Source organism: Pleurodeles waltl, chromosome 3_1 (genome assembly GCF_031143425.1).
Source record: "Pleurodeles waltl isolate 20211129_DDA chromosome 3_1, aPleWal1.hap1.20221129, whole genome shotgun sequence".
NCBI lineage: Eukaryota > Metazoa > Chordata > Amphibia > Caudata > Salamandridae > Pleurodeles > Pleurodeles waltl.
Genome location: NC_090440.1, coordinates 1,586,820,610 through 1,586,847,673, shown reverse-complemented (window position 1 = coordinate 1,586,847,673; position 27,064 = coordinate 1,586,820,610). Strand labels below are relative to the sequence as shown.

General features: G+C 40.1%; 1 protein-coding gene across 1 annotated transcript in view; it reads right to left on the bottom strand.

Moving 5' to 3' along the window:
• Window positions 1-1,471: 1,471 nt before the first annotated feature.
• The window catches only part of NMI (N-myc and STAT interactor), a 123,184-nt gene continuing 97,591 nt past the window's right edge, over window positions 1,472-27,064 (bottom strand). Inside the window, exons 7-9 of the mRNA XM_069225215.1 lie at window positions 23,352-23,538; window positions 13,579-13,685; window positions 1,472-2,401 (exon numbers count right to left, since the gene is read on the bottom strand). Of these exons, the coding sequence (XP_069081316.1) occupies window positions 2,201-2,401; window positions 13,579-13,685; window positions 23,352-23,538 (495 nt within the window). The 3' untranslated portion in view covers window positions 1,472-2,200. The remainder of the gene's footprint in view (window positions 2,402-13,578; window positions 13,686-23,351; window positions 23,539-27,064) is intronic.

The following is a 27,064-nucleotide window of genomic DNA, read 5'->3' as shown; positions in this document are numbered from 1 at the left end:
AGGTGTGAAGAGATCTGAAAGATCCTACTTTTTTGGGTACCAGAGGGTTAAATGGTGTATTGCCTACTGAGTTTCTGCCCAGTTCAAAAAATGAAAACATTTATATAATTTATGAGGCAGCAGTTGCTGGGGCCCAGAGGCAAAAGAACCTGGTGACGTATATGGCTTGTCCTCTACCCAGCACCTAGCATCACAGTGATGTATATGGCTTGTCTTTTACCCAGCATCTAACATCACAGCCGACAGCCTCCTCCTGACTGACTAGAAATGTATGTGGGCCTCAGGAAACTAATACTTAACTGGAGTGCAAGATTTCTTACATGAACAGTGGGTTATAGGTGACCCATATAATCTGTGGGGTGTCACAGGAATTTGCCCTTTCCTCTGCATTATTTAATATTTACATGGTCCTTAGTACAAGAAGTGAGCCACTGAGTTCTGCTGTGTCATCCTTATAGTAATACCCAGTTCCTGATGGATCTGAATTGGAACCTCATCTGAATTTAATTTACAAATGTTATAACGAATCCAGTCTCACACTTAAGACTATGCATGGTGCTTAATATATCACATTTAATCATTTGATATTGACACTAGGAGATACTAGAAATGTTTTTCGGCAATGAGGTCATATGGCTTTTACAAATACAAAAAGCATGCTTATGAACATCATTAGCCCCTTAAACACTTCAGAGATGAAGGTAAAAGAAATGACAATATTCATTCACATATAGTTCCTCATGATGTTCGCAGGCGGCAAAGAGCTTCGTGGGTATAACAAGCACAGGGTCTGGGTTCTTGGATTTGCAGCCCATCCCAGCAGAATCCAGAGTGCCTTCTGCATTTTCAACAATTCAACAGACAACTGCATTACTGGTGAAGAAGCAAATCATTCCTAAGATTTCATGGGACATTTCCTATGCAAATTAACCAGGTGCTTGATCAGGAGACCACTGAAATGTTGTAAGCAGCAGTATGGAGATAATGTATTTCAGTGTTGTAAAGCCCACACCACTTTACAATTAACTGTAAAGTATCACACACTATAGGACGATCTAAATGCTTCTTAACCAGCAACATAACTTAAGGAAAAAGCTTTCTTCTCACTGCTGGTGGTAATAATTAACCCACTATCCAACATCCCTAAACTTGATGGGGCATACCGTGAGAGTAACATTCACTAATGCATGTATTCTAGGGGTGCAAAATAACCATTACATTTTTTAATAATATGCTCTGAAGAGTAAATTTAATTGTAAGGCCAGAGTCCTTGATCACAAATACTGCTAGTGTAAGTTTAATATGAAAGTAGAGGTGGCAAATCATCTGGTAAAAGAAGAGGCCATTTTTTTCAAACAAAATCCACCAATTGCTGCTGCACAAATTGTTGGATTTATGCAGGAATTCTCACATCTCCAAAAGCATAAGGATCAATCTAACAGCAGCCAGTTTTATGAATACCAACAATTGATAAAGATAGGTTTTGTTTATTTGCTTTCTTTCTTTGTTAATGCATTTTAATGACATTCCTTCATTTCTTGTTCTTGACTATATGGTATGGAAAAAAGCTGAAACTTTTTTTTTTTTTGTAAAGATGCACAAAAGCACGCTGTGGATAAACGTTTCTTAATAGAACATGATAGCATTCAAACTGGTCAATCTTTTCCCCAACTAATATGGCAACCAACAAACACTGCACGATAGGATGGGTTGGAGGCCATGTGGGAAAAGAAGTCTTCATTGAGTGCTGCAGTTGGTGAGTCGGCAATGCCTGCCAATAACTGCCTTCTTTTGTAATTACAGACTCAAACTTATATTAACACTATTGATTAGGGTGTTGGGTACTTGATAATTACTGTTGTCAAATGTGGTGGCTGGAGCAAATCACGTGATATTTCAAAAGAAATCCAATAAGGCTGCATAATGTAAGAAACAACATATCAAATTAACAAAATCAAGTTAATACAATTTTAAGCCTTAAACAAAATGTCTTCCCACATTCCGGTGGTACTCAGAAACCAAACAGTTGTATATTTCCACTTTTTTGTTCTTTGGGTTTACAGATCATTTTGTTTTTTAGTCTAGATCACATGTTGCATTAGCATTTTTGCGCATTTTATGAGTAGAAAAAGAGGACTAATTAAAGAGGTGACATTTTGGTGCATCTTACTGCAGTCTGCTACATTGTGATTTTTGTAGTTTATTCTGCTTTCAAGTCTTCTTCCTCAAAATATGCTGTTACTGAATCGTCTGAGACGTATTTGATACTTAGTATTTCCCCACCTCCGTTACTAGGTTTCTGAAAAAAAATCTCAATTAAGTCTTGAATGGTTTCTTCTTCCTCCCCAACGTTCCTCACGCCTGTCAGAAGGACAGTCCTCTTCGCAATTCCAGAAAATATCTGTGGAAAAAAATTTGAATTGTGATACTTTAATCTTGTTTATTTTTTTCTATTATGCATGCAAAGTCAAAACCATTTTTCTAATTATTTAGGGAACAGTGCTGTATTTACACATTCCAAAGACGTAACTGTTTAAAGAGTATGCAGTCTCCATGAATCAACTACGAATTAGAAATGCATATTAATATGGAAAAAGTGAGACAATATGATGCATAAACCTACAGATTAACTAATCGCTCCCAAGTCAGTGAAGCTGCAGTGCACAGAGCCCACCCACAACCGACATACCAGCAACCATCTTCAGAGAAAGCTCCATATATCAAAGCACTTGGAAGACCCATCTTATAAGGACAGTCCTTCCAAAATATATTTTTCCAGGTCAGGCTGGAAAGGGAATGCCTGGCCCTCACAAAAAGGAAACAATTTATCTTTTCTCCTACTCACTCGAAGAGAACCAAAGTATGCCGAGCAAGGCAAAGGCAACAGGACTTCTTTTGCTGCTTAGTCCTATGCCTTCTATGCAAACATTGCACTGACAAATGCACAGAAGGGAAGTAAGTGCCTCAGCTGCTGAAGTTTAAATGAACCCTTTAATGTTTTATGTACTTGGACCAACAGGTTCACTAATCTGTCTCTGGATGGTTAGTCTGTGAGCTATTTAGGAAGCACAACTTAAACTATATAAATCTCAATGTCAAAGAAAGTTCTGTTGACCATTTCAGGCTTTGCAGTCTTTCAAATGATTCTGCAGGAAAAAGGACTGCAGGAAGGTTGTGGATAAAGGGCACATCCCTTGCGAGCAGCCAGCTGTGCATGGCAAAAGTTGTGTACAGCAGGCTCCACAAAGAGGGGGTTGGGCGTAGGGCCTAGCCAAATGCCACACCCTGTACCAAGGACCCTGTGTACAAGACTAATGGCCATGAATAATGGGGTTGTCTACAGTTAATGCTGAAAGGAGGAAACTGAGTGCAAGGTACAAGTGAAGGTAATGTTGGGGATTTGGGGAGAGAAGGGCAAATTTTTGGGCATAATGGCACACCCTCTGCCCTTCGCACAAAGCATTCAGTAGGCATGTGGAATGGATATGTGCCCAATGATGCAACAATAATCCACTGCACTAAGCCAAAGAGCATATGCATACAAGTGTCTGGAATGGACGCTGGGCGAATACTTGATACATGCTATGGCCAAAGACAACATGCTTTGCCCAGAGTCTACTTCGCATAGCCACGGGCAGTAGGCAGACGAGTTGTGAGGGGTGGGGACTTGGCAAAAAGTGAAGTCAAAGGTCACGCATTCATCCAGAGCTTTCTGGATATGGACAGAGGGTTACTGAGTGAAGTGTACAGTACAGCATCCCAGTAAGTTTTTATTGATGTCACTAATGATCTAGCTAGCAAAATAATACATTATGCTCCAAGGAACATCATCAATGATGTAGAGTGGCCATATGAGTAGTCAAAGAAAATGGCCAATATAAACAAATATGGATGTTTCAGACACCAACGCATGGGGCTGGAGTCGGGACAAGCAAATAAGAATAATGAATATCCTAAGTGAGGAAACAGTACAATTATACCACATCTTACAGAAAATTAAGATCTGTAGTTACATTCGGTGGCCAAGCAAAGGAATTTGGGGATGCTCTCGCAGCAGACAAAAGCACTGTTAAAGAAAGTTGCTGAAAAATAGGAACATAAAAAAATGAAGAAAAATGCTACGTAAGGCACAAAGTAGAGAGGACTTCTCACACAAGTTCACAAAACACAATTAGAAGTACCGCCAAGAATTGTGTAAACAAAATGTTAAAGAACCGGCTTCTGGTATCTTTACAAGAGAGCAATTAATATTCACTTGACAATGTGGCATCTGATATAGGTGCTGTAATGAAGGCGATACATGATACTGATTTAACAGTCAAATCCACATTTATCAGCAATGTAGGTGACTAAGTTCATGAGTGTAAAGGAAATTTTTTCACAGAACATGGAAAAATGATTTCAAAATGCGTAATATGATTTACAGAAATGTTGTATTGTGCAAAAAATTAAGAAGAGCAGGTAACAGGTAATCTAGTTATTCTTTATACTCAAGACTATCTGAATGAGGAACAGAAACAGCTAACTGGCACAGAAACCCATCCTCCAAAACAACCAAGCACAATTTATGTGTGAACTGTCCAATTTACTCAGAAAATATGTAGCTGGAGCTTTACATTACAGAGCCGACCGAGACTTTTTCTTTTGTGACACGCTGAGATTTGAAACCTAATACATTCTCCCAAAAAGGCACATAATTAGGCCCCCACATGCGAGGCCCACAGTCTTGAGTATCTGAATGATTACTGGAAATCTTTAGATACATAGATAAACTACTCTTGCCTATTGTGAGTAAGGTAAGAACGTATCTGAACGCTACTATAGACGTATGTCGTGTGTAAAACGCACTGCATTAAAAGGGATTGTGTGATGTGGCTGGTCTCCTTAGATGCCATGACAGTCGACATATATTTGTTGGGTTAAGAATGGAAGTCCAGGTGAGGTGGCCATGTTGGTTTGCGACTACATATGAGGAAAATAAAATGATTCATTGAAAAAAGACTAATAATTTGGTGGGAGATTGGTATAGACTAAGGCCCAGATTTATGAGAAAAAGACGGAGCTGGCGCACCCCCGTGCTGCCCCCTGCACCGGTGCTAAATTAGCTGCCGAGCACCAATGCAGCCACCCTTGCGCCATGGTGCAAGGATGGCTGCGCTGTGGGAGAGTTTGTTTTTTTGCAGGAAGGGAGCCGTTTTCAATGGCCTTTTGTTCTTTCTATATGAGCTTCAGAATGCAGCACACACACAAAGAGCAAAAAACAAGGAGAAATTAAAGGACTTCTCCTCGTTGCGCCATGCTAACGCCACCCCTGGGGTAGTGTTAGATTTTGGCACTGCCTCAGGTTTATAAAAACCTGTACATCTGAGGCAGCATCAAAATGCAATGGGTGTTGCTGTGGCACGCCCACAGCAACACCCATTGCACGCCCTTTCCACGCAAAGTGCTGCATGTGAAGGGATTCTGTTTACAAGGTGGCATTAAGCCACAAAAAGTGGAAATACGGCGCAGTGATTAGCACCACCGGAGTGTCACTAAAAGTGACGCTCTAGTGGCAATAGGGCCTTGTAAATCTGGCCCTAAGAATGTTGGCAGAAAGTGTTTGATGGAAGTTTGTGATTGGTAAGACTAAGAACGTTGGCAGCAAGTGTTTTTAAGGAATTGTGCCAGGAGAACAGAAGGAACTGACTAAGAGATATTTGAACCTTGGACGATGAGATGTGTCTATAACTAGACAGATTAGCTGTAAAAGCAGACTGCATCCTGCGATTGTTACATACGAACCACCCATAAGAGGAATCTTCTAGACCATCACGAGCCACGAAGAAGTGGTTTGTTTACTGTCAAACACGTTGCTTATGGCTGTGTTGCACATGACGTGTTGTTTTAAAATCACAGGAGATATGGACAGTATGCGATATTCATCTATGGATGACAGACAGTGCCTTTCATGTATGTAAAAGAAGTTACGAATAGAAAAAAAAAATATATATATATATATATATATATATATATATATATGTATATATGTATATATATATATATATATATATATATATATATATATATATATATATATATACACACACACACACACATGCCACAAACATGCCACAAACATTATTTGCCAGTGAGCCAGTGTCACATAACAATGTTCTCAAGGTTTCACGTGGAAGTTGTATGTTCAACATTTTTATTCTTGTACTTTACCGTATATGCAATCAAAATGTGCTTGCATTAATAGGAATGAGCATTGATAAGTGACACTTAGGAATTTTAAGTCTCTTTCAAAACCGTGAACATATGGGAATATATTTTAACTAAAACCATGTAGTTCATTGGAAATGTTATGAATTTGGGTTTCAATATTGGACATATTAGGAAGTGTGCACTCGATTATGAGACTGGGAAAAGTCATACTGAATGATGATTTTGACCTCACTTCAGGCTACAGGATGATATGTGCCCTGTCTAGCCTTTTTTCAATGGAGGGTGGCGGTATTGGAGGGGTAGTTCCCTTTAAATGGTACACTCTATTTGCATGACTCTACGACCCAGTTGAAGGCACTGGCGGAAAGGCTTAGACTGTTTGTTAGCATCATGCATTTTTGGCGGTTGTAAACAAGCGTCATGTGAGACACCAGATTGTGCTGTATTCCTGACCGAGCCTGGGAGGAGTGTGTATTGAGAGGCTCTGGATGTTAGGAGCTGATTATATATATATTTTGTCGTGTAACAGGTTATTGTGAAATAATCTTAGATTGTTTATAAAGTACAAAACTTTATAGGTATTTTTCATTTGAGCAAGCATGATAATAATAATTTAGAGATCATCATATATTTTCACAGACATTGATGGCTGTTGCACGAACACGCATACTGGTAATTTTGTAACCATCTACCTCGTTATGGAATATTTGGACGGTTTCACGAAAGCTAAACTCAAAAGGATTAGTGTAACAAGAGAAGCTCAATAACGCAGGTACTATGCATAATTCATGCCAGCTGTGTAATGACATATTGAGAAATGTTAAAATGGATTGTTTATTGTTGGTAAGGACATTTGCCGATGAGGTCATGTGACTGTATAAAATGTAAGCAAACATGGCGGCAAACAGGTTGACAAAGGCAGAGTTATGCCAAAACGCATTCCTGTTTCCACTGATTGGAAGAAATAAATGCTGCAACTTCACTCATTCTTGGAGTGCCTGTCTTCCTTGAAGTAGGAGGAAAGTGTGTATATATATATATATATATATATATATATATATATATATATATATATATATATATATATATAAAAAAAAGGAAAGATGTATATATATTTAATGGAAACATATTTGTATGTATTTTACAATAAAGATAAAGAAAGAAAATATTAGTAATGGTTTATTAACAATAATTGAAGTTTAGTGTGTATGAAAGTAAATGTATAATTTATCAGTCAGATGGGTTACTGACATAGTGGGTAGTAGCCAGCTCATGGCCACTAGCATCTCTTAGCCCACATTAGGAGTCTGCATATTAATACAACATGAGAATACATAATCTCAGGGGTGTGGGATAGTTTTTACAGATTTAGGGCCAGATGTACGTAGACTTCCATTTGCGATTTCCTAATAGCTAAATTGCAAACAGCTATGTACAACAGTTTGTTTCACACCATTTGCGATTCCCAGTGGGTTGCAGCTGACCTACCTCATCCATATTCATGAGGCATTTGGAATCGCTAAAAAAAACACAGGAATGGTGTCCTACTGAGGACAGCAGACCTCTATGTCTGTGTTTGCTTTTTAAATAAAGCAGCTTTTCTTTTTTTTTTTTAAATGCAGCCCATTTTCCTTAAGGGAAAAATGGATGCGTTTCAAAAAGAAAACTGAACAGTCTTCTTTGCATTTGTAAAAAAATGTAAAAAACCTTTTCTCAAACACTCGCAAAGGGGAAGGGGTCCCCTAGAGAAATGGGTTACCACGTATTTGAAGTCGCTATTAGGAAGGGACACCCTTAACACACCCCTTACTAATACTTAATTGCTAAACTACTTTGCGATTCAATAGGAGGTTACCAAAGTGCAGAATATGTTTGGTACATAGAAAACAGCATTTCTCTGGTCACAATCGGCCCAATTTGGCAAATCGGGCCATTTGCGACCTGAAGCAACCTATGTACATCTGGTCCTTTATCTGCAAGGTATGTAGAACTTTCATAAATGTAACTGAGGATAATTTCATTTGCATTCTCACATGAGAAAGTCATTTTTGAGAGCCAGCTCTTTTTGTAAAAACAAGTGGCGTAATAGGCTATTGGTCTGTGCCTCTATATTCTGAAACTTCAGTTTGAAACTTGGAATGTGTATGCTGTCCACCTAAGTATGACTATATGCAACACTTCACACCAGGCTGTATTCACTGAAAATATTTTTTAAATTTGTAAAGGATATAAGCAAATGCCAATGGGTTACTTTAAGTACCTTGATATTAAATGCATTGTTATAGAGTTGGAAATGAATCTCGGCAAAGAGAGATAGTTTTGTGAATGAATTAACAATCGGAGATAGTAGGGCGACAACATTAATACGCTCAAAGAAACAGGATTTGCAACACGCGATGCACTGAATGCAGAATCTGGTCACCCAGTACTCCTAAGAAAAACTACACCATACGGAGAGCATGTGAGTATGTGAGAGTATGTGAGCATGAAACACCAATGGAATACCTATGATAGAGTTAAAAGAGAAATATACATTATTAACTCCTGCTTCTTGATAACAGAACATAAAATAAGAACAATAAGCAAAGCACCGAACAGAACATCTAGTCACAATATATATTCTCTCATATTTTTTATAACAAGTATTCTAGACACAATCTGCCTGCTAAAATTGACTGATCGCGAACTAGAACAAAGACCACTGGCAATTTTGAAGATTTCTAAATTAACACCTGCGGCCGCTTACATAAACTACAGATTTAGGTAAGCCGGATTTACCTAGTTCAGTAAACTAAGGTGATATACTAACTCGACCAAATTTTACTTTTGCCATGTAATGGATACGATCACTTCCTAATGGATTTTGTACACATAGACATCGTAAGATGTGCAAAATTTCGCACGAACCAAGTAAACGCCGTGACAATGGAAGAATATTAAAACTGAAATTTCCCCCAAAGTTTTTTTTTTAATTACCTTTTGAATTGTATTTTTGTCACAATTTCTCCGGTTTTTAAATTGTGTGTGGAAAGCACAATTCGTCAACTGAGTGCAAGAATACTAGAATAGTTTACAGTAGTGGACAATAAAGACTTTAAATATGTGCTTTAAGAACACATGCACTAGTAACATAAAGGTGATAAAACACGAATCCATGTTATTGCAATGTGAAAATATCCCCGCACATACAAGAAGAGGTTGCAAACAGCCGTCAATTCGATACAATAAAATACATGGATATATAAATTATATTCTTTATACCAAAAAAATTGTAATAAAGAAATGAGGAGGTATGCATTTTAATAAATATGTGAAAATGAAAACCTTTTGTTACTACACTGCTGTAAAAAAAATATATAGGCGCTTTACTGTCATTTTCCACATGATGGCGCGAGTGGACCAAAAATGGTTCAGAAAGTTGTAACTGCAATTTTCACAATTATGCTTAAGCAATTCTTGCTAGTTTACGGGACAAATGTAGTGAGTACCAAGAACTTCAAAATATAAGACACTGATTGGTTTGTCTGTTTATCTCGTTAGACATCTCAATTGATGACAAAAACGCTGCTGAGGTAAACGACCTCTAAAGTCAAACTGTATTTACGCCGAAGAGATCCGTTGTTCTGTTCCATCTCTGAAACCACGAGGCGGCTCTCATGAAACAAGGACTGTTCGTTCGTATGGGTCACAAATAGTGAAACAGAAACTACATTCCAGATGTACCAACATTAAGAATACAGATTTCCTAATTACGATTCTTCTACTCCCAGAATCGCAATTAGGAAATCAATATTCCTAATGTATGAAACTATTGATTTTCATTAGCGGTTCCTAGTAGGTCGCAAATAGACCTACCTCATGCACATTAAAGAGGTAGGTCTCAAACTGCAACCCATTAGGAACCACAGCCATCCCAGGGATGGTGGCTTGCTGAAGTCTGCAGACCACCATTATCTGTGACTGCTTTTAATAAAGCAATCTTTTCTTTTTTTTCCTTAAAAACGGAAAATGGGATGCATTTAAAAGAAAAAAAAATTCAACATTGCAGTTTCATGTTTTTAAGAGTAGGAAGCGGTCCCACTGATCCAAAAAAATATTGTTTAACATTTTCAGAGGGGAAGGGGTGACCAGGGGACCTCTTCCCATTTGCCAATGGATTACCACCAGTTTAAAAAAAGTGATGAAGTATTATCCTTTTGCAGCCAGAAATTGGTTGCAAAACAGTAATGCATACCATACCAATTTGGTATTTGGAAAGAACGCACTAAACATGCCACTTCCAAATACCGAATCACAAATGTAAAATGCGATTCGGTACTGAATCGCATTTTGTACATTAGAAAAAGCATTTTTTCAGGTACAAATGGCCCGTTACAAACAACAAAAATGTTTTTTACATCTGACCCTAAGCTTGCAAAGGCTACAATTTCCCATTCGACTTTCAATGGATCATTTTCACAAAGTTACAATTATAAAATATTTTAATTTACCTCCCTGACTAAAGAAGTTTCATTTTGGCACATATGCTGAAAATTACAAGGGTAGTTGGCATGCATAAAATGTTGTTTGTAAGAGTTTTTTTAGTAGTCCTTTCACCAGCACCACAGTTAAAGTAGATGCAGGATGTTGAAAGACCCTGGAGTGGCACAGACAGCGGGCTTTGAAGGATAAAACCAGCCTGTAAGGCAGACAAGGGGGACTCCCTAGGAAGACAACAGTTTATCAGCATCACCTCTCATCTCCCAGGCATAGGATCAATTCAAAGCAAGGCTTTATTTCAGAAAGCATTGTGAAGAGGAATGCAATGCCAAGGGCACCTGAATAGTCAATGGCAGAAACAACAGAGAAGATACATGGAATTATAGATTGGTAACAGTGAACCGCCGGGATTTCTTTTTTTACCGAGGGGTCTACACTGACATCAAAGACAAGAACGAAGGAAGAAATTGGTTGTACTATGAAACAAAAACACAGAAAAATAGTACATGCAAGGTCAGAACATGAAATGTTAGTAAAATACCGGCAACTACATACAGCTTGGACAAAATATAAATGGGAAAAGTTTCTGATAACATTAAGAGAGGAATCCAAGTTATAAGTCTTGGCAAAACAGGCATGATTACTAAAATGTATATCATAATATGGACAATTAGTGAAATGAGGAAAGAGGTCTTGTCAATGGAGACAGGTAAATAATTTGAGATTATTTTGTACAAATATGTTCATGGGGAACAGGAAAGAAGAGTACTCATAATTAAACGTTTCTAGCTTTAGGGAATGGCCATGTAGCTGTTCTATGAGCTCAGAAATTTTAACATTTGTAGAAGGACATGAACTACAATGCCCATAATTTTTAGGTTTCGCCTGCACAGAACTCCTCCTCCTCTCAACTTCCACCTGGGGAATCTCTGTGTCCTTCCTGTGGAGCATGCACCAAATACATCTTCCTGTCTGCTGCCAGTGTCCGTCGACTGGCCTCAGGCTCCTGCAAGTACTCTTTTTCCAGTGTGGCTCATGCACTCTTGTAGACTCCATATGTCTGCTGTCCTGCTAGCTCATCCCGCCCTCCACTCAACACTGGCTGCAGCATAGCGTTTTTGTTCTTACGTTAAGCCATGTTGCACAACAGCTGTCGCTGCTATGCAACATGTTAAAAAAAAAAATGACAAAGCCAACAGATCTCACACTGGTGAAAATTAAAGTCTGTGCCAATGCTTGTTTGAGTTACAGATGACTTATGATTCAGCCATATGAGGAAGAACAGGAGTGCTTGAAATGCACTTGGACTGTTGATAGAGACAGGTTTTTTTATGGAATGGAAGATTTGAAACATAATTGGCCATCTTAAGGATACGCTGCATATATGAAAAAGGATATATATGGATAAGAAAAGCTCATGAGTGAAATTTTCTGAAATACCGCAGTAAATACACTTTGTTTTACTTGAAACTAAGACCATGTAAAGTTATTTAAAGATCACAATGGTTATAACTGTAGTGCTCTGACTGACCAATTGCCACTTATAAAGCTGATACTTTCATATACTTGAGGTACGCATGACAAGGGGTCCTATGGAGCAGACATGCAACAACACATTTATATCCAATCAAATAAATGAAAGGTACATAACTTCTTGAATGCAAAGCAACCAACTAAGTTGTGCATATGCAGGGAGTACTACGGACATTATAAAAAGCAATGCATGTACACCAGCCGAGTCTCAAGGATCGAGCACCCTCAGTGGACCGACAGCCCAAGCAAGAGAAGCAGAAAGAGATGAAAGAGTAGGAAGTGACGCAGAGACGGCCACACCTCTAAGTACACAAATGAGCATGCCCTACCCAGAACACTGCAGGAACAGAATGAAAGGCAGAGAAATTAGTCACTAGGAAATGAAGAACCACATGTGCAGGCTCTGTAAAAGATGCTGATTGCCCAATTCAAAGGCCAGAAGCTCTACACAGAAGAAAAAGCAGGTACAAGCAAACAAGGGGACAGCAGACCACAGACTGACAGAGCTGATAACGGACCCGGGGCCAGTGTAAAAGTGGGACCATTATTACACAGAAGGCAGAAAGACAAAAGAAATAAACATACATTAAACACTGCATTAGACCTGACTTCCCGATACAGGAGTCCAGGCAAAATTGGCAGCAATAACTCAATAGGACCTAAGCCAATAAAGAATGCATCCAGAACCACTTGGCAAAGCAGATAGGCCACCGCAGCTTGTGGCCAACACGCACTGGGATCATAAATGTTGATGGGAGGAATACTAGGCCTTTCTTGTCCAATGAGCCACTCCAGAGAGAGGCCCATCTTAGTAAATCAGTGCTGGCCCTGCTCCACATGGATGCAGTCCATTCCAAACTGTCCGATGAGACCCACTCCAGATGAGAGCACAAACAGCCCCGCCCAGTTTGTTAGCCTTAGTCGGTCAGGTATAGCTATGATCACTTGGTGGGCCTCTGTCTGGACTGGAATAGTGGGCAAAAAACAAGGGTTTTGAATGCTACACACAGCAATTGTTTTAAGTTTAGATTATTTGCAAGCATTCCTCCCATCACCAATTTGCTGTTTTATGCAACAAACCTAGAGGGCAATCCCCAAGCCCAGAGATGTTGACAAGAGGAAGCAGAAGGGAAGTCAGGCGCATTACAGGCTCCGAAATAAACACAGAATCAAAAGTCAAAAACACCAGATTAGAAGAGGGTCACTGTCTAAAAGGTAGACAGCCTTCAGCACTGGCTTAAGTATGGTAGACTAATGAAGGGAAATCAGTAATATAAACAGAAGTCCCTAAAAAGCAAATCATTATAATATCAATAAAATGGACTTGAAAACACATTTTTATGAATAAAGATGTACCTGTAGCTTTTCCAAGTGACTCTCAATATGTGGGCACACAGTAACTTCATAGGTGTCTCTGCTGTTCCTTATGGTGTGTTTTCTACGTTTCACAACATGTTGAGCCACTGAAACACAAGCCAAGAGGTAAGACACAAACAGAGCAAATGAATTCATTTTTATCCCAATGAGCTACGGTACCTGCTCTATAATGAGACTATGCCATCTACCTGGCCTTTCTATTAATTTCTCTTCTCACTGCCTGATACTGTAACTCCAAAAGAGATTAGGAATCCATCATTTTACCCGCGATCCCGAGGTGTAATCCCTACTTTCTCTTAATCCCATCCCCTTGAGGACCCCGCGTCCTTACAAGCACAGAAAGCATGTTTTCAGTACGCATGTGTGTGTCATCTCTACATCTGCAGAAAACAAGTGTGACATTTGCATCACTCTGGTGACACTCTGAGTGAGCCTTTTTTGTGCGCAGCTCACAAAGATTACTGGAAAAAAAGAAATGTACAGCCTTGTTGTAATCATTGTCACTAAAGATACTACATGGAGGTGTGCACATTAAATGTGCAAAACATACCTCATTCCAACTGGTGGAAATCATCCCGAGATAGTATGAGTATAATAAAGTTTTTACAAAGTACATACGTAACAACAGCCTCTGATACTATATGGATTAGTGAAACAAACAGTATATGCGTGAGAAGGTAGGTGCAAGCAATATATGAATCAGTGAGAACAGTAATACACGTCCCCAGATATCATGGCAGCATAAGGCAGCACCAGGCACCAACCGGTCCCACGCAGGGGCATCAGGCATCAATGACCGCAAGCATCTGCAACAAGGGTCGGCTGACCCAAAGTTGTAACATACATGAAAGACTCAGAATGGGAGAAAATGCAAGACTCAAGGGAGGTGGGGCCCTACATACGCAATGGGGGAGGTTAATATACTAAGCGTATCATTTATAGTGCTGGAAAGTCCAAGGCAGGGCACCGCTGGTACATTATTACCTAGATATTGGACACAAAAGGGAAAATAAATGGGGCACCCTCCAACAGACATTACATCATATGAAGCTCCATTTATGTGGGTGAAATGATACCTCGGCTGTGGCTGTGATGCCCCCCTCCCCACCTTTCTCGCCCATCTTTTAGGTGTTGGGATGATCATGACCGGAAGTAGGTATGAGATGCCAACCAGTGGTGCAGTTTTTTTTTAAACGGGTGAAACAAAAAGATTGCCAGGTTTTGCTAAAACGAGACACTTCTCAGAAGTAATGTTGGGCCACACTGACAATCCAGTGCCCCAGGCTTTTCATCATATGCATGCTCCCATGACAGAGTACAATGGAAAGGTTCTGGTACTCCTCCTTGGTCAAGTTCTTCAAAGGGGACTAGATATGTTGTCCTCTAGCGAACTGAACTGCACCCTTGGCAGTCTGTGTGGCTTTACATGCATCACCACCCTCTTCTATTAATATGGCCCTTCCCTGCATTAGACATGAGGTAGGTAGCCTTAAGAATTCAAAATGTGTCTTGCTGGACATCAGTGTTGCTTGAGCCATCTAGCACATCACTAAAAGACTGTGTCATGTGTTGTCCTATATGTTATGGTTGGCCAATATACTTCACTGGCACGTGTTTTTTCATTAAGGACTGAGAACCCAATGCTGCTTAAAGTCTCTTATAATCATGATCCCACTTTAGGCACAGCATAAATGTGGGAATCAGGCCAACATTGTGTTTTTTTAGGCTTCCTTTTGGATAGGACTTCCATGACTGGTGTGGAGGTCCGAAGGTACGTGCAGATGCAAAAATGTCTGGTCACATCAGAGGATTACACTGTGAAGTAGAAGACTGCAAGGCCTCTGATCATGGACACCAGAGCATGTGCCCTGGTGGAAGATGGGAGGAATTTGGTAATGATGAATGTTCCCACCGCGAAAACCTAAGAGCACAGGGATGTCTAAGTAAATAAAAGACTGCTGTGACTAAAAAACAAAGTGGAAGACAGCCTTGCCTGGGAACACAACCTAAAATTCACCAGTAAGTTGAATATCCAAGAGTGAGGACAATAAAATTGCTGTACTCTAGGGTGTGACGAAAGCGATGTGTACACATTTCTAAAGAAGAGCAGTAGTCTGCACAGTTCTAGGTCAACACAAACTCCTCGCTCTAGCTCTCTACAAACTGGTCTAGAAAAGTCAAGAGGTTCCGGTAAGTTATGTAACTACATTTCCATAAATTGTCTTCGGATTTTGACTTCCTTCGGACTTCACTTTCTACACATCTAGTTTGATTGATCAGACACCCCACAAAATTGCTTGGAAAATACATCTGATGGGCTATAATATTCAAATTCTTCCTTCCGGTTAGGAACTAGTCCCACTGATGTTTGAGAGCACACCTCAGTACCTATGCCAGGACCTCTGCAGACACAACATGTATGACTGTTACTGAGTTACTGAGCTAACACACCTAAAATATATATGCTATCCCAGGTTCATACACTTTATTTCTGATGTAGAGTGTAATCTGTGAATCACAAAGCAACGTTTTATTTTGAAACAGGTTGGTATTACCATTCTATACAATAATTTATAGAAATCACAATTTGTGTCATCATTTTGAATGATTAATTTGTCTAGTTACTCACCTTTTATCTTTTCATCACCATCTAACCTTCCAATCTAGACACTACCTATTTATGAAACTGATTTAGCAAGGACAATCGAATAGATTTTTTACGTCAACCTATACTTGAGTCATTCTTGACTGAGAGTTTTATATTATAAAATGAAACTGGAAGTTAACGAATAAATTAGGTGCAGGTAATTAACACTTTTTTGAATACGTTTCTGTGCAAACCATGCAAAAGAAAATAGATGGGCCCACAATCTGCCAATACATCTTTTGTGTTTTTCTCATTCACTGTTATAAATGTATTGGAAAGCTTCTAAATTCATCATAAGAGGTAAATAAGGGAAGGGGGTTTCAAGAGTGTTTTTAAATAATTTGATGTAGCATGCGATTGATTTTAGGGAGATTTTTTTGAAAACCTATAATTGGCTTATTAAAGAAAAGCATGATCTAATGGACCAGGGAGTGCTTCTGCTTGACAAAGTGAGATCCAGATGGCACTCACTCAATTTGAAAGCCTTCTTTTATGCCTGGTGTCTTTTTTTTAACCCCTTCACTGCCAGGCCTTTCCCCCCCCTCAGGTTCCAGGCCTTTTTTTGGCTATTTGGGGCAGTTCGCACTTAGGCCCTCATAATGTTTTGTCCACATAAGCTACCCACACCAAATTTGCGCCCTTTTTTTCCCAACATACTAGGTATTCTAGAGGTACCCGGAGTTTGTGGTTTTCCCTGGAGGAAACCAAGAAATTAGCCAAAATACAGAGACAATTTAGTTTTTTTCAAAATAATTGGAAAAAAAGGCCTGCAGAAGAAAGTTTGTGGTTTTTTTTCTCTGAAAATGGTATCAACAATGGTTTTGTGGTGCCAAAATCACCATCTTCCCAGCTTTCAGGAACAGACAGACTTGAATCAGAAAACCACATTTTTTAACACAATTTTGCCATTTTACTGGGACATACCCCATTTTTACTATTCTTTGTCCTTTTAACCTCCTTCCAGTTAGTGACAGAAATGGGTGTGAAACCAATGAATCCTAGAAAGCTAAACATTTATGGAAAGTAGACAAAATTCTGAATTCAGCAAGGGGTCATTTGTGTATATCCTACAAGGGTTTCCTATAGAAAATAACAGCTGAAATAAAAACATTTTGAAATTGAGGTGAAAAAACCCAGCAATTTTTCTCCACGTTTGCTGGACTCCTCTGGTTGCGGGATTTATAGGGCTTGTAGGTTCATCAAGAACCCTAGGTACCCAGAGCCAAGAAATGAGATGCACCTTGCAATGGGTTTTCATTGTATACAGGGTATACAGCAATTCATTTGGTGAAATATAAAGAGTGAAAAATAGGTATCAATGAAGCCTTTGTATTTCCAAAATGGGCACAAGAGAAGGTGTCGAGAAGCAGTGGTTATTTGCACAACTCGGAATTCTGGGGTCCTCATACTTGCATGTGAATTACAGGGCATTTCTCAAATAGACTCTTTTTTTTACATACTGTCTTACATTTCGAAGGAAAACATTTAGAGAAAGACAAGAGGCAATAACACTTGTTCTTCTATTCTGTATTCCCCCAAGTCTCCCAATACAAATGGTACTTCACACGTGTGTTTGTAGGCATAGTGCCTGCGACAGGAAACGCAACATGGACACATCACATTTTTACCTTGAAATCTAACTTGTTTTTTGCAAAGTGCCTAGCTGTGGATTTTGTCCTCTATCTCAGACGGCACCTAGGGAACTTACCAAACCTGTGCATCTTTGAAAACTAGACACCTAGGGGAACCTAGGATGGGGTGACTTGTGGTGCTCTCACCAGGCTCTGTTACCCAGAATCCTTTGCAAACCTCAAAAGGTGGCAAAAAAATACTTTTTCCTCACATTTTGGTGCAGAAAAGTTCTGGAATCTGAGGGAAGCCACAAACTTCCATCTACCCAGCGTTCCCCAGGTCTCCCGATAAAAATGGTACCTCATTTAGGGTAGGCCTAGTGCCCGCGACAGGAAATGCCACAAAACAATATATGGACACATCAAAATTATCAAATACAAAACTGCCTGTTTTTGCGGGGGTGGGGGGTAGGGGTGATTACCTGCCTTTTTGGTCCTGGGCTCAGCAGCCATCTAGGGAAGCCTACCAAACACAAACATTTCTGAAAACTAGACACCCGAGGGAGTCCAGGGAGGTGTGAGTTGCATGGATCCCCCCATGTTTTCTTACCCAGAATTCTCAGTGAACCTCAAATTCAGCTAAAAAAAACAAATCAAATCTTTCCCACATTTCTGTGTGGTATCACCGCACTGGGACAAATTACCTACCACCCATAGTTCCCCTCAGTCTCACGGTGAAAATGATACCTCACTTGTGTAGGTGGGCCAAGTGCCTGTGACAGGGAAGAGCCAAAAACATGTAGAAAATGAAAGGGAACCAAAGTGGGTCCAAAACGGCAGTTTGAAAAAAAACTTTATAGGCTGACAAGTGGGGAAGAATTTGTATTGGTATAGATGGGACAATGCTAGGTGGTAAGAATTTTGTGGATTCCTGAAATTCCGGAAGGTGCCATCACAAAAATGAGGGAAAAATGTGTGATTTCAAGCAAAGTTGAAGGTTTGCAGGGCATTGTGGGTATGAAAATGGTGCTGGGTGAATGTGAAACACACCACCCTGGACTCACCCAGATGTTTAGTTTCCAGATGTGTCTAGGTATAGTAGATTTTGCTACATGGCAGCTTCCCAAAGTCCAAAAAGTGCAGCCCTCACCATAACAAGTGGGACGATTTTGAGAGTTAGCCAAGCTCTCATCATGGCCCGAATGTAAAACCAAAACCCAAAATAATCAAATGTCCTCTTGCCGTGGGATAAGATGTTTTAGTGTGCAGGGGAAGAGCTGAAAGACTGTTACCCCCTTCAGTTGGCAAAACTGGTTGGTAGCCACCGCCCAACATTTAAAAAAAACAATTCCCTGGCATCTAGTAGGCTTTCTGCCTCCCACCTCCCCGGGGAGAGGATCAGAGGTAATTGCGCCATCTGCCCGTCGGGGGCAGAACAACTTTGTCCCCATTTATTTGGGGTGGGGGTATGGCCATACCACCAACCTCTTTTTTGGGAGAAAAAAAAATCTTCCCTGGTTTCTGGTGGGCTTTCTGCCCCCTTTGGGGGCAGGTGGGCCTGCGAAAAATAGGCCGATCCGCCCCCGAGGGTGGCAGAAATGGGTAACAGTAATGTGCTCCCATGGCGTGCGACCCTTGCCCAAGGGGCTGCCCCCCCCACAACAAAACACACACACCAGTCCCTATGGGCCTAATAGAAATAGGCCGATCTGGCCCCAAGGGGGGGCAGAAATGGCCTAAAATAAATTTGTCACCCAGGGTCGCTATCCATCTGCAAATCCATCTGATGCCTAGTGGTTTCTGCCCCACCTGAGGGCTGATCAGCCTAATTAAAATTGGACGATTTGCACCCACGGGGGGAAGAAATGGACTAAAATAAATTTGCCCCCCCAGGGGACCGACACTTGCTAAGGGGTCGCTCCCCGTCTGTAAAAACCTAAAAAATCCCTGGTGCCTAGTGGGTTCTTCCCCCGTGGGGGCAGATTGGACTAATTAAAATAGGCCAATCTGTCCCAGAAATGGTCTAAAATAAATTTGCCATCCCAGGGGAGCAACCCTTGCCTAAGTGGTTGCTACTCACATAAAAAAAAAAAAAAAAAAAAAAGAAGAAAATGATCCCCGGTGTCTAGTCGGTTACGCTCCCCAGGGGTCAGATCAGACTAATTAAAATAGGTTGATCTGTCCCCTTGGGACAAAAGGCCTAATAATGGATTGCCCCCTTGGACAGCGACCCTTGCCAAAGGGGCCGCTCCCCTTATACATAAATAGTAAAAACACAAACAAAAGCACAAATCTCTGGTGTCTAGTGGGCATTTATGCAGCCCGATCGCTTTACGATAGGGCTGCAGAAATGCTCAGAGGCATGAAAGGAAAGGCCACTGCCTCCCCCCACCTCCCAGTGGTGACCTCTGATGAGCAATAGATCCGCAATACCACTGCCACGGCCATTTAATGGGAATTTAGCTTCCTAAAAGGAGAGTGGACATGAATTCTAGTTGCAGGATATCAAAGACCCACAAGATATAAGACTAAATGTAAGCACTATTGTCTTAACCAGAATACGTTTCCTCATTGCCAGCCAGTGCAAAGAGTGGAGATACGGGGAGACATTTGTTCTCAGAGAAAGGCTGAGAAGCAGCCGCGCCACTGCATTTTGTACAGTACAACCTGAAGCCTATTAATTAAGTAGTCTGGCAAGTCACAATATCTGTAACCGCCACTTTGTGCCAGGTTTTGAAAGTACGACAGCACTATTAAAGGATTGAAAGCTGTTATGAGAAATGCCTCCATTTTTTGGACAACATATTCAGGTAATCTCATTGTATTTTTAAATATGCGCAATCTAAGACATTCCGGAACTATGCTACCATATTGGTTCATATTACTGATATAGCTTTCTGCCATTTCTCTGGTCAGCAATCAGGGTGTACTTTCAGTATCCTGTAAATCTGTAGAGATCAGGAGATCACTGACCAGTATATGACTGACCCACACTTGTGTTTGGTCTTCGTCCACTTTTTGCACATGAAATGCAAGTTTAACCTGCAAATGCACTTTGAACTGCTTGTGATAACACACGTGACATTTTTGCATACCTGCCTAAAGAACTACTAAAGCCTTTGCATTACACACTAACCCTCATTTCAAACGTACAGCCATCTTCTATTCCAGTGTTTTGTACTTCACATTTTACCTGATTTTTCAAGTAAGCACAGCCTTGTTTTAAAGTTAACACAACCAAGCGAGAGTTACAGATTTCGTGAAGTCAGCTCTCTGCCGTACCCCACTGTACGTCCATCCCAAGGTCTTCTAGCTTCTTCCCACAAGAAGAGCCAGGCAGCTATCTTTTAATGTCTATCCTGAGTTTTGTTTTAATCATCTGTTCTTTCTATGCTCTCTGCTCTTAAGAAAGTGAATAATAGTAAAATAAAAATGTACTGAATTTAGCATTATGGGCCCCAACGGTTCAGATGGCGACACATTGGTCTGTTTACATAGCAACCTGCACCCAAAATATTTTTACTCTCGTTTTACTTCTGCATTAAGCATGTGTTAGACCTTTATGGGCTTTCCCGAGCATCTATTTTCTTTACAGACCTGTGGATGAGAAGATGTGGGAGAAGAGAAGGAGTAGAATAGCATTCTTGTATACTGAAAATGGTTTCCCACTGAGGTACTTTTGAGCCCCTGAATGCATTATTCCATCTTGTTTAGTTATGAAGAGAGTTGCGGGGTCCCCATTAAAAATAGGTTTTTGAATTTTTTTGTTACCCCCATTTTCTTTCTAGGCAGTCTTGACTGTCTTAACTAAATGAGTCCAATTCTGGCACCCTGAAAATTAAGTCTTTGAAAACCACCTACAACAGCAGCTATTTTTCTGTGTGAATGCGTGCCTTCCTGCTTCTGATGCAAAACGGTGTAGTTCTGTTTGTAACTGTAGGTAAAGCCTTGCCTAACACTAGTGGCTAGAAATGAAATGAGGCCACCCTGACTGCTTAAAGTTTTAAGACGTTGGGTTCTCAGATTAATGGCCCTTCGCTCCTGGCTACTGAACACTCTAGTAGCAGGAGAGATGCACCAGTACCCACATTCACCTGTGACTGTCACTGTTGGAAAGGTGATTATTGCACATGGGTTTTCAGTTTCATCTATTTGAAAGGCTTCCGTCAAAATTAAACACAGGTATAGAGTATATTTTGCTTCTCTAAACAGCACTTTTGTTGATTGTATTAGTAAATATTTATTTCAAGTTATGGATCGTTTCAAGAAAGTTAGTCTTTTTAGATACTGGATAATTAAAAGTAATTGTGAGGCATTTTCCTGGGTTGCTGGAGCAGTAAGCGGTTACAGGGCAATAACTCAAGGGTTATCGCTATTCACCACTTGTTTCCAAGGGCCACAATACCATTGCCCTCCAATGGAAATGGTCAACTACTCCTTTTTAGCACTGAACTCTATCCAGCTAGGGGGAGGAACAGTCAAGGTTCACCCTAGATGGTGGAGGGGCTCAGAAAGACAATAGGTAGATTTTAATAAGTCAGTACTTTACTTTAAAAGAGCAGAGGTGCGTAAAATAGTTAATCTTAAAATCCAGGGCATAACTATGGGTGTCCACAGAGTGGGTCAAAAGATGGGAACAGAGTCTAAGATTCACTTTTAGTTATAAAAGTGTTGTGGACTTACTACTAATGGTCTGCCTTCCTGAAAAAGAGGCACAAGGATTACCAATTGTCTGCCTGTAAACTATTTTAATATCTAATGATGGAGTATGAGTGTGTCCCTGTGAGGGTGCTGGACTGAAAATATGCCTCAGAGTGTGTGTGTAAGAGTTCTATCTCAGAGTGTGTCTTAAAGTTTTATCTCTGAGAAAGTGCAGTTCTCTCCTACTAGATTATCCTCGCAAATATAGAGATATTGTCATTTCCGTGACTAGCAAAAGGGTGAGAGTGTAGAGCTCCCATTGTTGTGTTGAGATCCAAAAACAGGGTGGGTTGTAAGCACAGCAAAATAGCAGCTTGAGTCAAACGAGTAGTAAATACACGCTACAAAAAGGATGGTTACTTGATAATGGATGCTTCCAACTGAAATCAAGTAACCTCTTGACTTCTTCAGAAAGCTTTCTGAGCTGGAAGAGGATGGGAGGGTTGAAGGAACAACAGTGCTAACCTGGCTTGTCAGACACTTTGGCACTGCTAGATGGGCCAGCTTAAAAAGGGCATGATTATAGAAAGTGCTTGGTCCCGTCATGGCCAAATGAAGAAGCCTACAAACTGGCCCTTTCAAGCTTGCCACTGTGGCAGTGCCAGAGTGCCAAACAGACCAGTCCAACATTGGGGAATCACATCTCATGCATTTTACTTTACTCTGGTTAGATTCCATTGTGACCGGTCCCAGTTTTCGACCTCAAATAAAAGTTTTATGGGAGTTTTGCTAAGCAGTTTAGGTAAAACTGCTGATTTAAGAGTGGTTTCTCAAACCGTTAAAACGAAATACTCTTTCCCAAAGCAGGGTTCATAATGCATTGCCTTGCATACCTCCTGGATCCGTGAATGTGATGGTGGACATTTTTGCTTCTGTGTTAAATTGAACATCATCAATTTCACCTCCTCCAACTTTGGACTTGTAGAAATGAAGTTCCAGTTTGTCTCTCAAACATTCTTCTGGTACATATCCGGGTAGGTGTTTGACACACACGTCTTTCCGAGAAATAGCGACATGAATCTGCAAATGTATGATTTGCATCTCATTATATGAAAAAGAAAACGCAGTGGATGAAACAGGGACAAACACGGATTGCTGCTTTATGTCTGGAAATTGTTAACTATTCTAAATCTGTCATTACATCACATCGTTATCAAGACATCATTTCAACAACCTCTTATGATCTTTGGTAAGACTATTTTCTGGGCACAGCCATGGTCTCTGTCAACCTCCAACCCCCTCCCCCAAATACTATCGTTGGCCAACATCTGGTTGCTCCCCACCATAAAGTAATGTGCTTTTGGTCTTCTTTGTATTATTTTCAACATAACACCTGCAGAGTGCATGCCAGATAATACTTAAGGAAAACAATGTGTAATCCATGAAGGTAAAATTAGAAAACAATAGATGTTTTAAAAATGAAAATACTGTGACCATAATGCGTAATGGCTCTCAATATTTCCTAACATTTTATTAAAAGGCATCATAAACTACTTGACTTCCTGGTACCTTTGGTGTAAGGAGTGCCGAATCTGGTGGAAAACTAGTCCTGCATGGCAATTACTTGATTGCCCTTTTGCTGCACTTTAGTCTTATGCTCAGTCACTCAGCTCATAAGGTTAATATATGGCCATGACGATCCATTTAAAAGTGATTCCAATTTTTGTGCTTGTAATTTCTGAAACCCAGCAAATTATTTTATGTCTCAATCAAGGAAAATATATTAACAGAATAGGTGGATCCAGACATTTATTCTAATGTGTAAGTTTGACTCTGTACTGGAATATCAGTTCTAAAACAATTTTAAAAGGGCTGTGATACAGGATTTGGTAGATTTTAAATAGCCATGATCTGTTCATTTTTCTGTATGAGCGGATGATGCTTTGGAGGGTGAAGGCATATCTTTCTGTGAATCTTTAAGTAAAGGTGCTCAAAGAATATTTGAGTCTGCAATTGCGTGCATCAGTCCACCTAGGTTAAAATCTACAACGGAGTGTGAGAGAGAGAGCATGTGCGTGCAAAAGTGTCTATGTGTTTTTGGATGCAGGCCAGCGTGTGGGTGTGTTTGGGTTCATCTCTGGCTCAGAGTGATTCAAAAGTTGATGAATTTGGATGTGGGTATATAGAAACATGTACATTAGTGGTTTCTTGTCTGCTCAATGAAATGAAAAGATCTCATAAAGTGGTGGTTGACCCGGGGACATCTCGAACCTAACCTAGCCTAAACATAAAATGGCTGGTCGATCTAAAAAAAAGCCAATTTTTAATCAATTTCCTGAATCTTGTATGATTGTCCTCTGCCTTGATGTTTCTTAGAAGAGAATTCTACAGCTTCGTCAAGGCCAAGCAAATTCTTCCACTCCATCTAGAAGGATTTTTTTAGGATAGCCATATTTTTATTCTCTGCATACCCAAGATGTCTTCTGGATGTACCAACTGAACCTGGATTTAACTGATGCTGTACTTGTCCCATGTAATGCTGTACCAAGAAAAGAACTTTGAACATGGAGTGCTTACAGATTGGCAACCACTGCAAGCCTTTCAGTGTTTCTATCATGGAATGGTGTTTGAATATCCCTAATATCAATCCTGCAGCCACATTCTGAGTGACCTGCAATTTTGAACATACTGCTTGGGAGGCTCACGGATAAAGGAAGTTACAGTAATCCAGAGGCGAAGCAAATATAAGGCTTTTGAAGGCATTAATTACAATCTATATGTTGTATGCATAAGAGGATACCATAAAATCATGAAATCAAACCAGTTCAGAAAGCGTACTCATATAGAAATTAAACATAGGGCTCAGTGAACTCAACTGGGAAGACTGAACTGCTGAGACCTAAATGGATTATATGACAGATTGTGGTCTTCTTGTCAAGAAAGATGAAAGGAGCCTAGAAGCCATGTATCTGATGCCCACCCGGAAAAGACAAGCCACTAACATGGAACATGCTACAGTGTTAAGTGCTAGAAAGAGATCCAATAATATAAGGGTAGCAGAGCCTTTATGTTCTAGATGGCTCTTATATCATCAGCAACAGACATCACCATAGATTCTGCGCTGCCTTCTTTCCTGAAACCTGGCTGGGGCATGTCTAGCAAATAATGGTTTTCTATCACAGATGAAAGATCCCGATTAAAGGTGTTTTCCAGAATTTTAGCTGGCCAGGGCAAGAGAGAAACTGGCCTGCAATTTTTCCTCATTGTGGTGGCTGCATTTGGCTTTTTCAGGAGAGGCATTATAGTAGCTTCCTTCCAAATTTGAGGAAAACTGCTGTTTCAATAGCCATAGTTAGCAGGGGAATGATTAGTCATAATATTAAAAACAAGGTGAAAAATACAAGGTAGACAAGGTTCGGAGGGGGACCTTGATTTCACTGCCAAAGTCAGGTCTCAAACTTGTGGTTCAGATAGGTGTGTGAGATATTAGCGTCCCCTCAGCTAGCGATTGTTGTAAAACTGGTAAAGAATCCAAGGATACTCTGAGTAGATGTCTTTTATCTTGTTTTGGAGAACATAGCTAAATAGTTAAATAGCTAAATAGTTGTGTGTCATCTGAAGATGTTACAGAAGATTTAACTATGGGGGCTGAAAGAGTGTTTACCACTGCAAACAAGTCCTTACCAGACGTATTTGAGCTTACGATCTTATGTGTAAAATACTGACTTTAAAAACTGAAGTTTTATACTCCAGTATGACTCAACTATTCCTAAGCCTACGGCTGTGAATTCTACGTTCTTGTCTAAAACAAATGACGGCTTCTCTAAGGACAGTGGTCAGGCTGTCCTGTGCTACATTATCCCATTTACGCAACTGTTCTAATAAGTTAGCGTTATCGTTGCAGTTTCTGTCCTGATTCAGTACAAAATTAAAAGAGATAGCATTATTGCTACGATGGTATCCTTAGTCATAAAGAAGTAACGCAGAGGTGTAGCAGGAACGAGGAGTTTATTTAAGGAATAAACACCAGGCGGTCACGAACTGCAGTCTGCATTGTCCAAAGGAAATTTTTCTGAATACTCCAGCACCGCGAAAGGCAGAACTTGGAGCCTCAATCAATTAAACACATTCTACAAAACATATTCTCGTGACGGTGACCCAAGGATCTCTTGTGCTGCTGAACCACTTATATCATTACTGTAAATAATAATCCTTAAATCCAGTAGGACTAGATACATTACGAGAACCTCTAGGAGATTCCAGAAGTGAAGCCTTCTGCATCATTATTATTCCTTACCCCTGAAGATGAAGAATCAGAAGTATACACATCATATTAACGGGAATTATCCTGAAAAGTGTAATCTGTTACTTCTGAACCAGAAACATTAGGATTGGATTGAAATCATCAAACCAAGCACTGTCACAAGCATCATCAAACTGTGTCTTTCTACCTTCTTTTTGAAAATGTGTTATTTTATCCACTTGTTCGGATCATTGCGTAATTAAATTCCTTTTATTCAACCATCCTTCACCATCTATCAAAACAGCACTTTTGAAAACTCTCTTAACTATCACTGTTAAAGTAAACTTGGATTCACATTTTTTT